At 37.3% G+C, this 17,513-nt stretch overlaps 1 protein-coding gene and 1 long non-coding RNA gene across 2 annotated transcripts; one reads left to right on the top strand and one right to left on the bottom strand.

Annotated features, from left to right (window-relative positions):
- The first annotated feature begins 406 nt into the window (after window positions 1-406).
- On the top strand, window positions 407-16,316 carry LOC132046496 (protein MICRORCHIDIA 2-like). The gene is made up of 18 exons (XM_059437138.1): window positions 407-760; window positions 855-929; window positions 1,285-1,319; window positions 2,851-2,929; window positions 3,025-3,114; window positions 3,318-3,393; window positions 4,931-5,009; window positions 5,129-5,257; window positions 7,213-7,311; window positions 10,015-10,122; window positions 10,214-10,363; window positions 10,904-10,993; window positions 11,368-11,419; window positions 11,491-11,602; window positions 12,546-12,798; window positions 12,993-13,081; window positions 15,787-15,829; window positions 15,944-16,316. Exons 1-18 carry the CDS (start codon window positions 547-549, stop codon window positions 16,058-16,060), a joined length of 1,890 nt encoding a protein of 629 aa, XP_059293121.1. The 5' UTR covers window positions 407-546; the 3' UTR covers window positions 16,061-16,316.
- On the bottom strand, window positions 7,318-9,814 carry LOC132046498 (uncharacterized). Its single transcript, XR_009412708.1, has 3 exons — window positions 9,395-9,814; window positions 9,067-9,128; window positions 7,318-8,411 (listed from the first exon to the last, which is right to left on the bottom strand). It is a non-coding gene; the product is annotated as an uncharacterized LOC132046498 (long non-coding RNA).
- Window positions 16,317-17,513: the final 1,197 nt, after the last annotated feature.

Raw genomic sequence — 17,513 nt, 5'->3', positions numbered from 1 at the left:
AGATTTTTCAAGTTTATAAAAATAAAATTTATATATTTAGAAACTATATAAAAAATACTATAAGTCATGATAATTCAAATAACTTAGAAAAAATGTAAGGAAAATATGGTCAAAGAAGCGTAGGCTCTTGACAAGAATAATAGATTTACATAAATTGATACAGAGGGAGTAATTATTATGAAAGATTTTAATTAATTTTATATTTTGTATTTTTATTTAGTTAAAATTTAAAATCACTATAAATATAATTAAACCAAAAAAAAAAAAAAAAGAGAGAAGGGTTATACCTAAATTTGAAATATATATTAAATTAAATAAGATATAGCTTGACAAATATAAATTTAACAAAGATAATTTTATTCTGAAAAATAATCTTTTTGATTGAAGAAATTTATAGTATTTCTTTCCAAACAGCAAAAAACTGCTTGGGTAAACCGACTTTGGAGAGTAGTGTTGTAAAGCCCTGAAGAAACCTCAGTGATCAAATCCAATCGGTGCTTGTCGGGAAACGGATCTCTAATTCCTTGAAATCTACATTATTTCTCAATGCCACCTAAGCAAGATAAACCCTCAGTCGATGTGGTGGAACTCGATAGTAGCGACGACGAGGGCACCGCCACCGCCCTTCCCAAATCAGCGGTAATAGAAAAGCCCAACGCCATTGTTCCATCGGATTCCAATTACAAGCCACTCGATTCTCGAAGTTTCTGGAAAGCTGGCAATTTTGAAGTTGATCGTATCAAATCAACTTCCATCCATGGTTCATTTCTCATCTCTTTTTTTTTTTTGGTAATTCAGAGGTTACTTTTACTGGAAACATGAGTTGCGAGTAAGTTTTGTTTTACCTTATGTAGGTGAATTGGAGCATGCGCGTGTTCATCCCAAATTTCTGCATTCCAATGCTACTTCTCATAAATGGGCCTTTGGAGGTAAACTTTATGCTTGACTAGGGTTTATCAGGTTAACATTACATTCTAATAGAAATATATGTAAAAGAAAACCTGCATAGCATTTTTTGTAAGCCGAAGCAAGTGCATACAAAAACGAACCCAATGATTCTTTCTAGGTTGTCTAAATATTATTATGTGTTGTTCATTTACATGTGGCACTTTGATATACTATAAAAGAATATGAACTTTGGATTATTTTGGGTTGATAGAAGAGCATAGTGCCAATCTAATTAGTCATGTTCTTATGGTGGTGGAAGATAGTTAATTAATAAGTACGTTTCCTCATTCTGGTCTTACTTTTGCACGGCCACTAATATTTTGCATGTCATTGCAGCAATAGCCGAGCTTTTGGATAATGCTGTTGATGAGGTATTTTACTGTAATGTTGATTATTTTGTTATATTATGTTTTATGAGGTGAAAATAAAAGTTCAGCATTCTAAGAAAATAGAAGTTCAGGATTCTATGTATAATATATCAATCTACTTGAAATTTGGTTTCTGTTGAAACTACAGCTTGTCAGTTGTCACCCATATGTCTTTGAGAGTTCTACTATGTTTTGTTGCTTTGGTAACTTAACCCATGCACACTTGCTTGCTCCCACCAGAAGCCATCACCTTTTCCTCATTGTCTTATGTGGGAGTTAACTTCAATCGGAAATTCTATAGTCATAGAATCGTGTCATTTCCTCCTTGATGAGCACAATCTAACCAAAATGTTATCAAGTCACCCATTTTAAGCTTTCTTTCCTATTACTTTGACCTTAGGATCTTACCAATAATTTGGATCGAAAGCTACAGTCGAAGTCGAATTTTCTTCCGGGAGCTTGCTCTTTACTTTTTTGGGTATTGCTTGAATAATGCCAAGAATGATCTCTGAATCCTTAAGGAGCTGTAGTTCCACAGACTATGAGGCACAAGATCACCCAACACTGTCTTCTTGATAGTTTGAAAGGAATGCAATAGAAGAACTTTTGCAGGACGAACAAAACTCCATGATTCGGTTAAAGCACATTTTCTTCTTGGTGTATTTTGGATCAGAATTACCCATTTTAAAGATAATTGGACGGTTCCTTGAGCTAACTTAACCATATAGTGCCCTTGATATGGGGCTGTATACTGAGTTTCCCCTCTTTGCCAATAGTATCCTCATAAAAGGAGCTAGATGTGATACTAGTATACTACATAGGATTTAGGTATCTTTGAATTGGTTTTTGGTGAGAAGAATAGCTTTTAATTGTTGTTACGGGCCATTGCATATTTGATTTGATTGGTCTTAAAGAGATGTTCAGAGCTGGATTGGTGGAGATCACTATTTGCAAGAGAGCCATTCTCTTTTTGTTTCTATTGTTATTTTCATTTGACTTGTTGTCTAAGGTGGCCCTCGAAGATAGTTGTGGATACATTTCCTTTGGTACCTTTCAGAGGTTTTGCAATTAGAATATGGTTCCTGTGTTTAAGTTTCTTTGCAGAGATAGACATATGAGGTATCACAATATTGTCTTTTCAGCCAAGAACTTGTTGGTCTCCTTTCGTTACTAACAACTTTCTAATTTACCATAGCATCAAGTAGTTAGAACAAGAAGGCACAATTTTACCCTTTTTTCTCTTCCCCTTGTTCTGTACTGAGCAGGAAATGGAAGCTCCATTTTGGTTAGAACTTTAGGTTAGATGCTGGTTTGTTTTGGATGCCTTCACAACTTTATTGACTTTCTAACTTTCAGTGTGTTTCATTTCCTCCTTTGCCATTTGGATAGAAATTCAATTATTTAGAGACTTAAATGTCTTTAACAATAATTTTCACAATCAAGAATGTATGTTGAAACCAATCTCTCTTTCACTTATACAAATTATCTTTTGTCTAATGCCTATTTTTCTTGTATGTCTTTATCTGCATGCTAGATAAGTACTGGTGCAACTTTCGTGAAAATTGACAGAATCTCTAACCCAAGGGACAACTCTCCTGCATTGCTCTTCCAGGGTGTGGTATTGCTGTTACTTAACCTTCATCACTATCATACTATACTTTCTACCTTGTTACAATTGCCATAACGTGTACTATATCATATTGAGCAGACGATGGGGGTGGTATGGATCCGGAACGCCTTCGCAGATGCATGAGCCTGGGTTATTCTTCTAAAACATCAAACTCAACAATTGGACAATGTAAGCATCTTCCTAGAGTTTCAAATAATCGGAGTTGGTGTATTAATTTGTATTACTGCCATAATCAGTTTTTGAGCTCCATTGGTGCTTGTGAATCACTTATACTCCTGTGAAGTTTTGAGGCATTTTATGCTACTTGACTTCTCTTTTTGATGAATAAGCTACTTGATATTTCTAAAGCTATTTTTTTTCCTGGACTTTAGATGGTAATGGATTTAAGACGAGTACCATGCGGTTAGGCGCTGATGTAATTGTCTTCAGCCGTTCATCTCATTCAGGGTAACCCCCCTCTCTCTCGACACACACACACACACACACATATATATATGTGTATAATATGTATGTATATGGTAGTTATGGAATATTAGGTCCTTCAAGAGATCACATTGGTTTCAATAAAGAAACTTTATGAGCTGTTTTGTGAACTACCAATTCTCAATGTTTATATTATTTCCCTTGAAGAAAACATAGCTTATGATATAATTTAATTACTAATAAATCCCCCCCTAACAAGCACCAAATCACTCACCTTTCAGATTCTTTTGTTAGTAAGCATGTAAAGCAAACTACGATATTCACGACAAAGGAAGTGACGTCTCTTATGACTTTGGTGGCTAAAATGCCAGTTTTCCTTATAATAACATTTGTAATATCTCCAATGACATGGTGCCTTTCATAGAGAACTATGTTATTCTGTAGTTTCTCTATTTGCTGGTGTACTTTTTGTTTACGGGGTTGGTGTTTTTTTTGGGGTTGGGGGGGGGGGGTGTTCCACAACATCAATACACTATTTACCTTATTTAAAAAATTACAACGTTTCAGATATAATTGTAAAATATTTCATAGACAAAAAACTTATCTTATAGTTATCTGTTATTGTATGTTAGATTTGAAACTAGCAATGTCAATTACAACTTGGATCTTACAAGTACTAAATTGATACAATAGGTATTTATTATAGTTTCTTTAAGGTGTACACATCAGTTGGAAGAAGAGTGAATGTTCTATTTAATCGGTATCGTACAATTGCTTCTTGCTTATAGCTTAAAGCTCATCAGTCTTGTGTTTTTTGGCACTTTCTGTTTTTAAAGTATATTGGTTATGTGAAGTATTTTGGTTATGTGACGCAAATTATATATGGGTTTAAACTCTGAAAATCACATTTGTCAAAGCTCTATTCAGGCTATAAAGTGCTTCAAATTTGGGAACAAGGGAAGCCCTTTTTACTACTTTCTCATGACTGCCAAGTTTGTTAATAGTTCATTTTTTTTTTTAGTGTACTTTTTTTAGACAAATCTATGTAGCTATTTTAATTTTTAGAAATGGTTGAACAAGTTTATCATTATCATTATTCTTTTGGCTAATAGTGGTGGTCGGGCGAATTTGCAACACCTCGACTAATCCACCGGGTATTTGCTACTTTTAACCTGTATAACTATAGAGTAACTCTGGCTACTGAGACTTAGGCAAATTAGTTGGGATTCAAACCTTGGTTTCCAAGATGGTTACTCCATTTTTTTGATCGCTAGGCTGCCCCTGGAGTGGAACAGGCTTATATTAGAACAGATATGTATTCTTGTATAGAATGAATCCGAATGAGTTGGGAGAAGAATAAAAGAGGAAGACGGTGAGTTGGGAGAAGAATAAAAGAGGAAGAGGGACCAAGAAGTTGATTGATGGGGGGTTTGTTTGCATTATGCTGCTTGATATTTATTTCGAAATTTAATGCTCGCTGGTGTTAAACAATTAGTTATGTTGCTAGAATTGATGTTGTACTTGAGAATCTTGATGAATTTTGATATTTTCTATGGTCTAGCCGAGCAACTCAAAGTGTTGGCCTTCTGTCCTATACATTTCTTCGGAGAACAGGGCAAGATGATGTGATTGTTCCAATGGTAAAAAGTCTTACTTTCTGTTGAAATTTGTAATATTTGGCACTTGAAGCTTGTAATCTATTTCTGAACATGAACACCTATTCTTGCTTTTTCTTGTTTTCAATTGAAAATGAATGCAGATCGATTTTGATATCTCCGACCATTGGGCTGAACCAATAGTGTATGGCTCTCAAGATGATTGGGCAACTAACTTGAAAACAATCCTCGAGTGGTCCCCTTTTGCAACAAAGATGGATCTTATGGACCAGGTTGGTTGGATAATTGGTACATATACTTTGAAGCTACATTTTTTTTTTATAAATTTACTTTGTGTGAATTGCTGTATCTAGAAAGTTACTTTTATCGATTCAATTCTTTGTTGCAGACTCTGAGCTTCGATGCGTTATCTGAATTTCTTTTTGTTTTTTAGTTTTCCATGAGAACATATCATGATCACAATACAACAATCAAATATGAAAATGTCCATGTATAACTCATTAAGCATACAAGCACAAACCTGCTAAACTTTGAGTGAACATATACTTCCTCTATCTCAAACTTAGGATACACGTTTTGAGATGACATGGTTTTAAGGTTAGAGTTGAAAAAAGGTATGTTGCTTCCTGTTAAATGGGGGCACATGTGAAGCCTATTAGTTGCTTCAGGATTTTCAAGGATAGAGGAGCAAAAAGTTGAACGGAAAACTATAAAATGGAGCACATATAACTTTCATCATTATGTAAAACGTATTAAAATTTCACTTCCAATTGGAGCTTAGATAACTTTCTAGATTATGCAATACATATTCAACTTCCAGTTCTAGAACACTGGCTTTATTTAGGATGGGCTATATTGTGGACATTTGGCGAGTGTGATACTATCTATATACTCTCTCCATTTCAATTTATGTGAACCCATTTGATTGGGCACGGAGTTTAAGAAAGTAGAGAAGACTTTTAAACTTGTGGTGTAAAATGAGTCACATATATTTTGTGTAGCTATAAATCATTGCATAAAGGTAAATTGTTTCCAAATATAGAAAAAGGTCATTCTTTTTGGCACGGACTAATAAGGAAATGGGTTCACATAAATTGAAACAGAGGGAGTATTTAGTATGTTAGGCATATAAAATACTGTTACCATTATCAAAAAAATGTTAGGCATATAAAATATCTGATAAGTGATCTTGCCAAGTAGGGAAAAGATAACAAGTATCATCAGGGTTCTCTTCATAGAGGGGACGCCTGCTACATAATTGCATTCCTCTTCTCTGAAGATTTGACTGAGCGAGGCATGCTTCCTTAGCCACAAGCCATGAAAAACAAGAAACCTTCAAAGGTGTTTTGTTGTCCTCCAAGGCTAACGATCGGTGTTGGAAGAAGTCAATGACATTTAGCAAGGCTTAACAGAGAAGATTTCACCTGAATGATAGCTTCAACAACAACAACAACAACCCAGTAGGTGGGGTCTGGGGACGGTGGAGTGTACGCAGACCTTACGTCTACCTTGTGACAGGTAGCGAGGCTGTTTCCGATAGACCCCCGGCTCAAGGAAAGAAGAAAAGAGAGATGAAAAAGCATCAGTAATGATAAACAATAATAATAAGCAGTAATAACAACAAAATAATAAGATGACGAAGTGAAAGAAAAAATCAGATAACACTAGGGATCTAATAATAAGCACACAAAACAGAGATACTGCTACTCCTAGTTCGGAAAAGTAATTCTTGTGCAACCTACTAACCCTCTACCCCGATACTCGATCTCCACACCCTTCTATCATGGGTCATGTCCTCAGTAAGCTGAAGCTGCTCCAGGATGATGGTGCTAAGGGACTGTAATGGAGAACAAGATCTTGCAATTCCCCAATGGCCTAGTGGTCAATGAATTGGGTTGAAAACCATGAGGTCTCTCAGGTTCAGATCCCAGCAAAGACAAAAACACCGGGTGATATCTTCCCATCTGTCCTAGCCTTGGTGGACAGAGTTACCTGGTACCTATTGCTGGTGGGAGGTGGCAGGAATCCCGTGGAATTAGTCGAGGTGCGCGCAAGCTGGCCCGGTGACCGTAGTTATTAAAAAAAAAAATCTTTTTTAGAAATAAATTCTATCCTTGAGCGTCAGAAAAATCAGCTATAGAGTAGATTCCACTGCAATTATTGTTACCAGAATTACTTTTATTTGTTATTACTGAATGCTCTGTCTTTTCTCTTATATGTTCTCCAGTTTGATGATATAAAATCACATGGAACTAGGATTATAGTCTACAACCTATGGCTGAACGATGAAGGCATTTATGAACTGAACTTTGATGACGATGATGAGGTATGTCTACTTCCTGAAAACATTTGGCTCAGCTTTCTTCCAGTCTTAGTTTGTAAATCTTGGACATGCTAGCTAATAAAGGTCAAAGGATTTGATTGCTGCTTTAACCTGAGACTGAAAGCTTGTGTTCCTTCTTTTGCCATTTGCTAGTCATTGATGGCTCTGGTTTTGTCTCTAATGCTTTGTTTATTCTCTTTTGGGTTTGTGGGTATCTTTCTGTTTAAATCGTATCTTAAGGAATTAATGGGCAATGTTTTTCATCGAAAAGTGAGCAAGATTACCATAACTGCTCTAGAAGTAGAAGGGGTTTTCTTTTTTATCTTTTAGTAAGTAGAAGTAGGAGCAGTACATCGTATTTACTTCAGTAAATTGCAAAAGAAATTTCTGAAGTTAAGCTCCGAAACGAATATTGTCATCTTCAAACAGCTGAACTTGCATGAACCTTTTGAGGCTGGTCATACAAAAAGAAGAAAGTGTTTGATTTGTATGCTCCAGTTGGGCCTGTTTCATTGTAGTACTTAGTAATTTGCCTTTTAGGATAAATCAAGGCTTCTCTAAAACTAGGAATTCTCCAAATCTAGTTATCGTAGAAGCTGTTAAGCAGACTCTAGAGACTCCTGTGAAGGTTGGTTAGTGTATCTATGGCTAAACTTGTCACGACCCACCCACCTAGGTCATGACCGGCGCTCAGTTAGCCTAAGCCAACCGAGCAAGCCTGAACCATTTTATGTTAGTAAAGATTTCGGCAGAGTTTCCTCTGTATCGGGAGAAAATCCATAAATCAAAACCTGTCAACACTCAGTAAAATAATCCAACATGCTACAATACCAACGTATTAAGTTTCATAGAGCATCATAATCCCAAGCCATGGGCTTTCGCAAAACTTAAGTCCCAAGCTACACTTTACTAACACTAGCCAAAATAAGATATACAAGGCCGACTTAAGGGGCAAAACTCTAGGATTTGAAAAAAAGAACTAATATACTATAGTAGCCAGCAACATGATGGCCTACGCGAAACAAGTGTGGGGCTTACTGGATTCGTTGTCAGCTCTGTCTATCGCTCTGTCTGAGTCAGAATGTCACCCTCGGCTAAGTTATCTGTAGGAAAATAAAACAAGGGAGTGGGGTCAGTCACACCGACTGAGTGAGTAATAATATCAACCATAGCGTTTTTTTTGGGACAAGCATGTGTACAAGATATCTCCTTTAAACCAACAGAACAATACATCTATGAAAACTATGTTTAAACTAGTTAAATAATCACGTTCTTATCTATTGGGAGGTTGCTGTGCCAGTATCGAAATATACATTCTGACACTATGGATCTACCGTAGCCGTCTGACTACCCCGTCAGCTAGGTTCCCTTCTAGAGGGCCTTTGTACAATACGAGTTCACTTACAAGGTGCACCAGGTCTAACGATCCCGACGTTAGATAACGGCGAATCTGGCAAAGGTTCTTCCGAAAGTCCCTTTTTCATAATACAAATGTATTCTTTCCGTGTCAAGAATTAAATCCAGCAATATATATCAACTCATCCTTATCAGAAAAAAATATATAACAACTCATAAATGGCATAGTTCAAGAACATCCAGTATGTAAAAGTGAATTGATGTGTTTTCATATATAAGGTCATACTGTTGCTTGTCCGCGTGCAAATAATCTCTTTCTTTAGACAACCAGTTCTATGCAGGAAAATGAATTTAAAACATGCTACAGTAAAAAAAATCAACTATGAAGGAATTATCACTCACTGTACTCTTGCCGAATAACTCCAATTCGCTTCCGACAATTGTCTCCTTGAAGTATCAGTTATCTAAAATATATAAAGCAATATTCAAGTCACATGTGGGCTTATCAGATGTCAATTTCCCCAAATTAACATATGCTCATCAGGTTACTAATTTTAGATTTCTAACTACTGTTATTCTGTGTCTGGACTGAGCATGCCAACATCAGGTTTTTAGTTTTATTCCCCAAATTTAGAACTCGAAAAGGAATTCCAATTTATTTGATTCAAAATCTTAGTTGTTATTGCTCCCTACCCAACAGAAGGATGAATTTAGTGATGAAAGAACTTACTTGCAAAGTCAAGAATGGAGAAACTAGTTGGGTCTTGCATTTTTCTTATCTGGTTCTAAGTTTCTAGCTTCTTTTCTTCACATCTCTTCCCTGTAGCTCTTGTTCTTTCTTTTTTTTTTTTTTCCCCTGGAACTATCCTGATGCTCTTTTTTTTTTTATTATGTTATAAGTAGGTACTAAAGAGGTGGGTAAATAGCTTATGGTTGAAGTAGCGTAAAAATGGGCCAAGAATACCTAAGTAACTTAGATGGGCCAAGGCCCAATATTTCAGGTTGTTATAAAACTTAATCCCAGCACAGGAAAAAAAGTGAAAAGAAAGTTTTGTTAAACAAATTGCTTTTGATGATCCCGTCTATGTCTAATGCTCTTGTAATGGAGGAAACTCATATTTCTCTTCATATAATAAACAGCTAAATGCCATCTCCATTGGGCTAGAATTTTACTTCATTCCTCTAACCTTAATAATAATAACTCTTCTTATAATACTGATTGTTATTGTATTATATTTTTGGAATCACGGGTTATGCTGCCAATGTTGTTTGAAGATTTCCTCCTTTTCTGCCTCATCCTTCTCTTGCTATTTAAAGGATGTCCTATTCTTTCTTTTGTTGGTCATGTAGGATATAATGCTGAGAGATGAAGCTAATCATGGAAATACATCAAAAACAAGCAAGAGAAGGCTTGAATTGCAATCCCATATTTCCTATCGCTTACGATACTCTCTAAGAGTAACCACAAAATTTTACTTAATTCCTCTAAACATCACTGCTCTGATTATTTTGGTAATGTATCTTAGTGCTTCTTTATATCTCTTCTCAGGCATACGCATCCATATTATACCTCAAAAAATTTACGAATTTCAGTATCATACTAAGAGGGAAGCCCGTTGAGCAGTTAAATATTCTTGATGAGTTGAAGCTCTTAAAAGTAATCACGTACAAGCCACAGCTTGCTGGGACATCAAAGGAGGTACAAAATTCTTGATTTTCCTGCTTTTTTGTTTTGTTTTGTGGGGGGGGGGGGGGGGGGGGGGGGTCATGTTCAAATTAGACCAGAAGTCCAACTTTAGATTGTGAACTGTTATTTGTGTCAAATGTTCACAATTGAGAACAAAACAGCGGTTTTACTAATATACTCCCTCCGTCCCAATTTATGTGATATAGTTTGACTGGGCACGGAGTTTAAGAAATAAAGGAAGGCTTTTGAATCTTGTGGCCTAAAATAAGCCAAAGATATATGTGTGGTTATAGATCATCTCGTTAAGCGTAAAAGGTAAAGTTTAAAGTTAAATTGTTGCCAAATAAGGAAATGTATCATTCTTTTTCGGGACAGACTAAAAAGGAAAATGTATCACATAAATTGGGACAGAGGGAGTAGTATTATATGAGTTCTCCTCATATATGATTTTCTCAGTGTGGGTACCAACTAATTGCAAATCGGTTGCCAGACTTGTGGCTTTATTTGGCCATCGTCAAAATTTTGTGGATTCAAATAGCTTTTCTGCTGCAGATCTTGGTTGAAACAAGTCTTGGCTTGGTCAAGGATACTCCATCACCAGTTTGTGGATTCAATATTTACCACAAAAATCGCCTCATCAGGGTATGCGATGTTGTTACTGGAGAAATATGTCATTTTCCAGAGCATTTTAATTACCATTACATGCAATATCTTCTTTTTTAGAAGATGTTAACATAGAAATATCTTGTTTCTCTTGCTGAAGATCTTAAAAAAAAAAAAAACTCATCTGATTTGGCCTGGTTTAACCCCTCCCCCCTCCCAACGGAAAAAGAGAAAAAGAGAAAGCAAACATTTGTACAGACCTTGAAGCTCTGAATAAATGGCATGTAGGGGCATCCCAACATTGCAGTTGTCCTGAACAGAATTTTGCTGGAGTTGAGATTACTTAATAGAATTTTTTTTCTAAGTAACTTGAAATTGCCTATTTCTGATTATGTTCTTCTGTGTTTTCTTAGCCATTCTGGAAAGTTACTGCAGATGGTTCTTCCAAAGGAAATGGTGTTGTTGGTATGTATTTTAAGTATTCCGACTCACTTTACCCATGATGGCGATGATGTACTCAATTGCTCTTGACTCAGGTGTTCTGGAAGCAAATTTCATAGAACCTGCACACGACAAGCAAGATTTTGAACGATCTTCTCTGTTTTTCAAGCTGGAGGCTAGGCTCAAGCAAATGGTGATGGATTACTGGTATGTTCTGTATTGTAATTTCAGATATTTAACAGGAGTTCATTATCTTTTTGTATGTTCAGTTATGTAAATTTGTAGGTCACATATCCAATTCGTTGTTGATTAAATAGAATCCATACCGCAGTTAAATCTTCCTTCAGAACCCTTGAGGCTCTTTTTTCTCTCTGGATGAAATGGGTGTTGTGGAAGAGTGGTTCTGCTTGTACTTCGTTGTTTGCATTTGTAAGTCTGACTACAACATAACTCAACTAAGCTTTCTGTTTCAAACAAAATAAATCAATTAAGCTTTAACAGGTCAATACAATTTCTAATGTAGTACATAAATATATATATCTTTTACTGAAAGGGAAAACAGATGTAGTTCAGTGGTAATTATGCCTTGATTTCACAAGTGGCTCTCGAAGGATGGCTTGCTCTGAAGAACATATACTGCGAATGTAAAATAGCGAATACTGAAACATGTAATTTTGTTTTTTTTATTTGACTTCGCTTCTGACTTCAGATGGTTCTGATTTCATCTTGTTGGCTAATATCCAAATGGGCTCATGCTGAGAATTTTAAAAAGTTAAAACTAATGGGGATCTAGTAATTTTTCACTTTTTCTTTAGAACTCTCTCATAGTCAAACCCTGGTTGAGGTCATGAGGTAGCTAAAGCGCATGTGGCCAGTCATGATTGTCAGTGCTCCCGGCCAAGATTAAACCCTCCTGCACTCTTGCTTACTGAGAACAAAATTTAAAGTTCCTTCCATCAAAGTCCGGCTTATGGTATCCTTGGCTGTACTTTTCTCGTCCTCCCTGTCTCCACCTACTTACTAGACTACTACACCTCTGAAATTTACTGCTCAACTTGTAATGTTTCATCACTGTATTCTGTCACTGTTAGAAAACTAGTAGTACTTCACAACTTGTGATATAAGCATGTTTCTCGTGATCATAATACAGGAAAGGTCATTGTCACCTGATAGGATTGGCGCCTCTTGAGCCGCATTTGCGAAACCTTCAGAGAGAATCTTTTGTTCCACCTCAAGTTCAAGTGGCTAATGCTCAAAATCAGTCGCCAACTGACTTTCAACCAGTTACAGGTCTTGCAGCTCATCCCAGGCCACCTTTTCGTTCTCCGCAGAGTGGTAATAGTGGAAGAACCAACTGCAACAGGGAATTGCCAGCTGTACAGCCTATGACAGGGAATGCAACTGTAGGACCTCGTTCTTCCTTTTCTCGGCGTCTGTTTGAGTCACTTTTTTGTTTATGGTGCTTTTACATTTTTGAGAAGCTAATGTTACTACATTCATGTTCCTAAAGTTATCAAATGTCTAGTTGGATAGTGTCAATTTATTATATACAAAAATGGCGTTGACAGTTTCATCTTTTCTAATGGTATATTTGCAGGGGTCTGTTCACAAAGATACACAAATAGCCAGTTCAAGTTGCATGTCAATTGATCAGATTTGTGAAGAGAATATCCAACTCTTTAGGAGGTACATGCTTCTTTGAAAAAAATGCTCTCTTTAAGATACAGCCGCACACGGTACTTGATTAAAAAAAGATTCAACCGCCCCCGGCATAAAGTTATTGCATGATTGATCAATCATGATGGATTTATGCACTTAAAGAGTCATTTGATACCTCATATGGGATAAGGTGGGACTGTATCCCTTCAGATTGGGATTGTTAATAACGGGATTCTTGGCCATATTGGATAAGGTGGGATTATATCCATCCAGATTGTACTTCTATTTGGGAATTTTGTAGGCCAAATCGAAATCTCTGTCCTATGTATGCTATGCTGGAGCTCTCGGATAATACAAGAATGACCATTAGACACTGTTAGCAATTTCATGGATTTGTTACTGAAAGGCTAATGGAACAACAACAACAACAACCCAGTGGAATCCCACAACGTGAGGTCTGGGGAGGGTAGAGTGTACGCACCGACTCCTACCAAGGTAGGGCCGCTCGTTTCCGAAAGACCCTCGGCTCGAATAGAAAGCATAAAAAGCATAACAAGAGGTCGATAAGGCCAAGAGATTCAAAGCGATATGGAAATGCAAATAACTAAAGCGACTAAGCCATGATGAAGCGGTTTGTAAGAGCGTAGCTATCACAGATATAATAAGATAATCAAAGTACGGATAACAAATAGTAAAGCTAAATCAAAGCACAAATGTGACTACTAATATGAAAGGATAAACGTTACTATCTACTAGCCTTCTACCCTAATCCGAGTCCTCCATACCCTCCTATCAAGGTCATGTCCTCGGTAGTTCAGAATCGCGCTATATCCTGTCTAATCACCTCTCCCCAATACTTCTTCGCCTACCTACCTCTTCCGAAACCATCCATGGCAACCTCTCGCACCTCCGCACCGGGGCATCCGTGTCTCTCCTCTTCACATGTCCAAACCATCTCCGCCGCGTTTCCCGCATCTTGTCTTCCACCGAGGCCACTCCCACCTTGTCCCGATAGCCTCATTCCTAATCCTCGTCACTGTGTGCCCACACATCCATCTCAACATTCTCATCTCGGCAACTTTCATCTTTTCGAACGTGAGAGATCTTAATCGGCCAACACTCCGCCCCATACAACATGGTCGGCCTAACCACCACTTTGTAGAACTTGCCCTTAAGTCGTGGTGGCACTTTCTTATCACATAGCACTCCAAGTCGAGCCCTCCATTTCATCCACCCTGCCCTAATACGATGTGTGACATCATCGTCAATCTCCCCACTACCTTGTATAATAGACCCAAGATACTTGAAACTACTTGTCTTCTGAATGACCTGGGTACCAAGCCTCACTTCCACGCCAGCCTCTTGAGGTGCTTCACTGAACTTGCACTCCAAGTACTGTCTTGGTCCTACTCGACTTGAACTTTAGACTCCAAAGTTTGACGCCAACCCTCCAGCTTAGCGTTGACTCCGCTACGAGTCTCGTCGATCAAAACTATGTCATCCGCGAAAAGGATACACCATGGCATCTCGCCTTGAATATGCCGCGTCAATTCATCCATCGCCAAGGCAAATAAAAAATGGACTAAGAGCGATCCTCGATGCAACCCCATCACAACCGGAAGTGCTCTGAGTCTCCTCCTACTGTCCTTACCCCGGTCTTGGCTCCCTCATACATGTCCTTGATCACCCTAATGTACGCCATAGGTACACCTTTAGCCTCCAAGCATCTCCATAGGATCTCCCTTGGAACTTTGTCGTAAGCCTTTTCTAGGTCGATGAATACCATATGTAAGTCTCTCTTCCTCTCCCTATACTGCTCCACCAGTCTCCTTACAAGATGGATGGCCTCTGTAGTTGAGCGTCCCGGCATGAATCCAAACTGGTTCTCCGAAATAGATACACCTCTCCTCACCCTCATCTCCACCACCCTTTCCCACACTTTCATAGTATGGCTTAGCAGCTTGATAAGAAGAAAAAAATTAGAGCATTTCGCTACTGTAGGACTCTTCTAAGTATGCATTATTTTAATATCGTCGTGTTCTTCTTTGGCTTGCAATTGCTCTTGTTCTTTTACTAATCATCCATCTTCTTTTCAACAATTACTTTCTTCTTCTGGTGTGTGACTTCTTCTTTTTGTTAGACATGCTTTCGGGCTTATCTTCTGGTTCTCTCGTTTACTAATTCTTGTTGTCAACGTGTCACGACCCAAAAAAACGTCGGGTTGTGGCCTGGGTTGACTTACCAGGCAAAATCTGTACCTTACGCTAAGACAAAGTAAACAATCATAACAACTAAATATAACGAAACAGAATATGAACCGTCTTTATCCCACTGCTTGTACTAAAAGTTAAGGGTTGCAGTGTACAACAACTGAAGTTCAGGGGAAAAGATTCTGCAGAATTCATGCTACTGTTTCCTCTCGAGTTTGTTGATCAATGGATGAGTGGTAACTGCATGCTGCTACTTGTGGGATGGTCTTTCCAATATGAGTACATGATAAATGTGTTGAACCTTCTCTTGAATTTGGTTTTGTACTTAAATTTGCCTTCGAGATTTAAATGATATAAGATACCTCTCTTACATCTCTGGTTTTAGGCAGCCTTAAGGCTGTCTGGACCAATCCTTGTTTCTGTTTCCTTCTCTAGTTTGTCTCTTTCAGCTTTTGGCCTCCTTTAGCAACTAAATCAGAGTGGCAACGCCAATTAGTAACATTTTGAATCTTTGTTCCACAGGTGTGAATCATTCATCCAGAGAGAAACCGAGTTGAAACGTACAGTATGTAGCACTTCCATGCGCAGCATGTGTTTGATACTTTTTAACTTTTCTTTGAAGTTATGCTGTTGAAACTAATCTAGTGATATGACCTTATATCTGACATACTTGACACAGATAGAGGAGCTGGAGAAAGAGCTAGAGGACACTAAAAAGAAATCTTCCGAGCTTTCTTCGCGCCTGGAAAGTCAGAAAAAGCTTAAACTTTTGAAACAACTTGGGCAGCAGGCATAGTAAAGGGCCTATCCTCTCGTGAATTGTATGCATTCAGCTGGACCATGACGAATTGATAACCGTAGGCCCCTCAGTGCCTCTTCCAAGAAATCCTCAACCTTCCATCTCTTCGTCCCCTCTCTTCCTTTTTGTATATGGGGTTCTCCTTATCGCCCATTCCGTTTTGGATTTTATACAGCAAATTCTATGGGCTCATAAGTCCCCTGAATTATTGTACTATTTAGTATTTAGTTGCATTCGTATGATGATTTCTATTTATGCTGCCTCACCCCACCCCCTAAAAAGGATAAAGTAATTATCATCAATATTCAAGTGCATCAGATGAGGGAAATATAAAGTAGTAATTAACATCAACATTCAAGTGCATTAGATGAGGGAATAATAAAATTGGTTTGTGTTTATCTTCATTTACACAAATATTATTTCCATTTAAAGGAAAATAGAAAACCATCTCTCTTCCAAGATTGGTTTCATTTAAATAATATGAATAAATCTTTTTCTTAGTAAATAAAGTTCTACTCTTCGGAGTAAGTGAAATAAGGGTCGAAGAGAATGCTTCTCATGTCAAGTTCTCTCGTGTTGAGATTACTAGACGAGGCTGATAGTATTAAAACCTAGTGCGGAGTCATTCTGATAAAATAACCTTTGTTATTTGACAATCTGCTAGCTTTGGAGCATGTTTATAAGGTGCATTGTTTGATAGCCTATTGTGCTTCCAAATTTCACTAGAACTAACGTCCCTTTACCTTCCATTTCACGTCATTACCCAGATTGCTATATAACAGAAGTTGTTGCTTCCACGAGTTTGCAATTTGGGCGAAAGTAATATAATTGAAATTGTAAGGGTTTCCAAACTAGTATGAGAAGTTGCTGGTAATCCTTTTGTGATCCTCCCATCTTTTTTCCACTGACAAGTATCATTTGGAAAACTCGTTATATGGTTCGTCCTCCTCTGCAAATGTAGTTGCATGTCCTTCAGTCAATGATAATAAAGGAAAGATGATAAAAACAAGTGAGCTAGGGAAATATGTTCTAACAATTGATTATGAGACGCTTTACGGAACAATTCCTTCAAGACTGGTTCACTAGTGATGTTCCCGCCTTGATAGCAACCTCTATTTTTACCGTACAACCTCTATTTTTACCGTACTTAGTCACACCTAATGCTGTAATAAAATCTCCATCCAAACAGGAAGTTTTCTTCAACACAATTGGCGCAAGAAACAACCTATCTAAACGTCACAATAAAGAAAAATGTTCTCTTAGTGCGGTACTGAAAAATTTCTCACAACAGTTTGGACAAATTGGTAAAAATTATTTCAAAATCTTTTTCTGAAGAAGAGTTGAGCAAATTTGTATCTAATCTACATTATTAATATAAAAGCATGAATATAAATGTTAGTTGACCAAAATATCCTTTAAATATTGAATGACTTTTATACTCCTATGTATA

This window comes from Lycium ferocissimum, chromosome 2 (assembly GCF_029784015.1).
Source record: "Lycium ferocissimum isolate CSIRO_LF1 chromosome 2, AGI_CSIRO_Lferr_CH_V1, whole genome shotgun sequence".
Lineage (NCBI taxonomy): Eukaryota > Viridiplantae > Streptophyta > Magnoliopsida > Solanales > Solanaceae > Lycium > Lycium ferocissimum.
The sequence above is the reverse complement of the archived record's forward strand: the minus strand, read 5'-3'. Positions and strand labels throughout refer to the sequence as shown.

Bases quoted from the DNA above. Each gene is read 5' to 3' on its own strand.
- LOC132046496 (XM_059437138.1), top strand. From the start codon at position 547: ATGCCACCTAAGCAAGATAAACCCTCAGTCGATGTGGTGGAACTCGAT. The intron at 5,258-7,212 runs GTTGGTTGGATA...TATGTTCTCCAG, and splicing joins AGATGGATCTTATGGACCAG to TTTGATGATATAAAATCACA. The intron at 13,082-15,786 runs GTACATGCTTCT...TTTGTTCCACAG, and splicing joins AATATCCAACTCTTTAGGAG to GTGTGAATCATTCATCCAGA.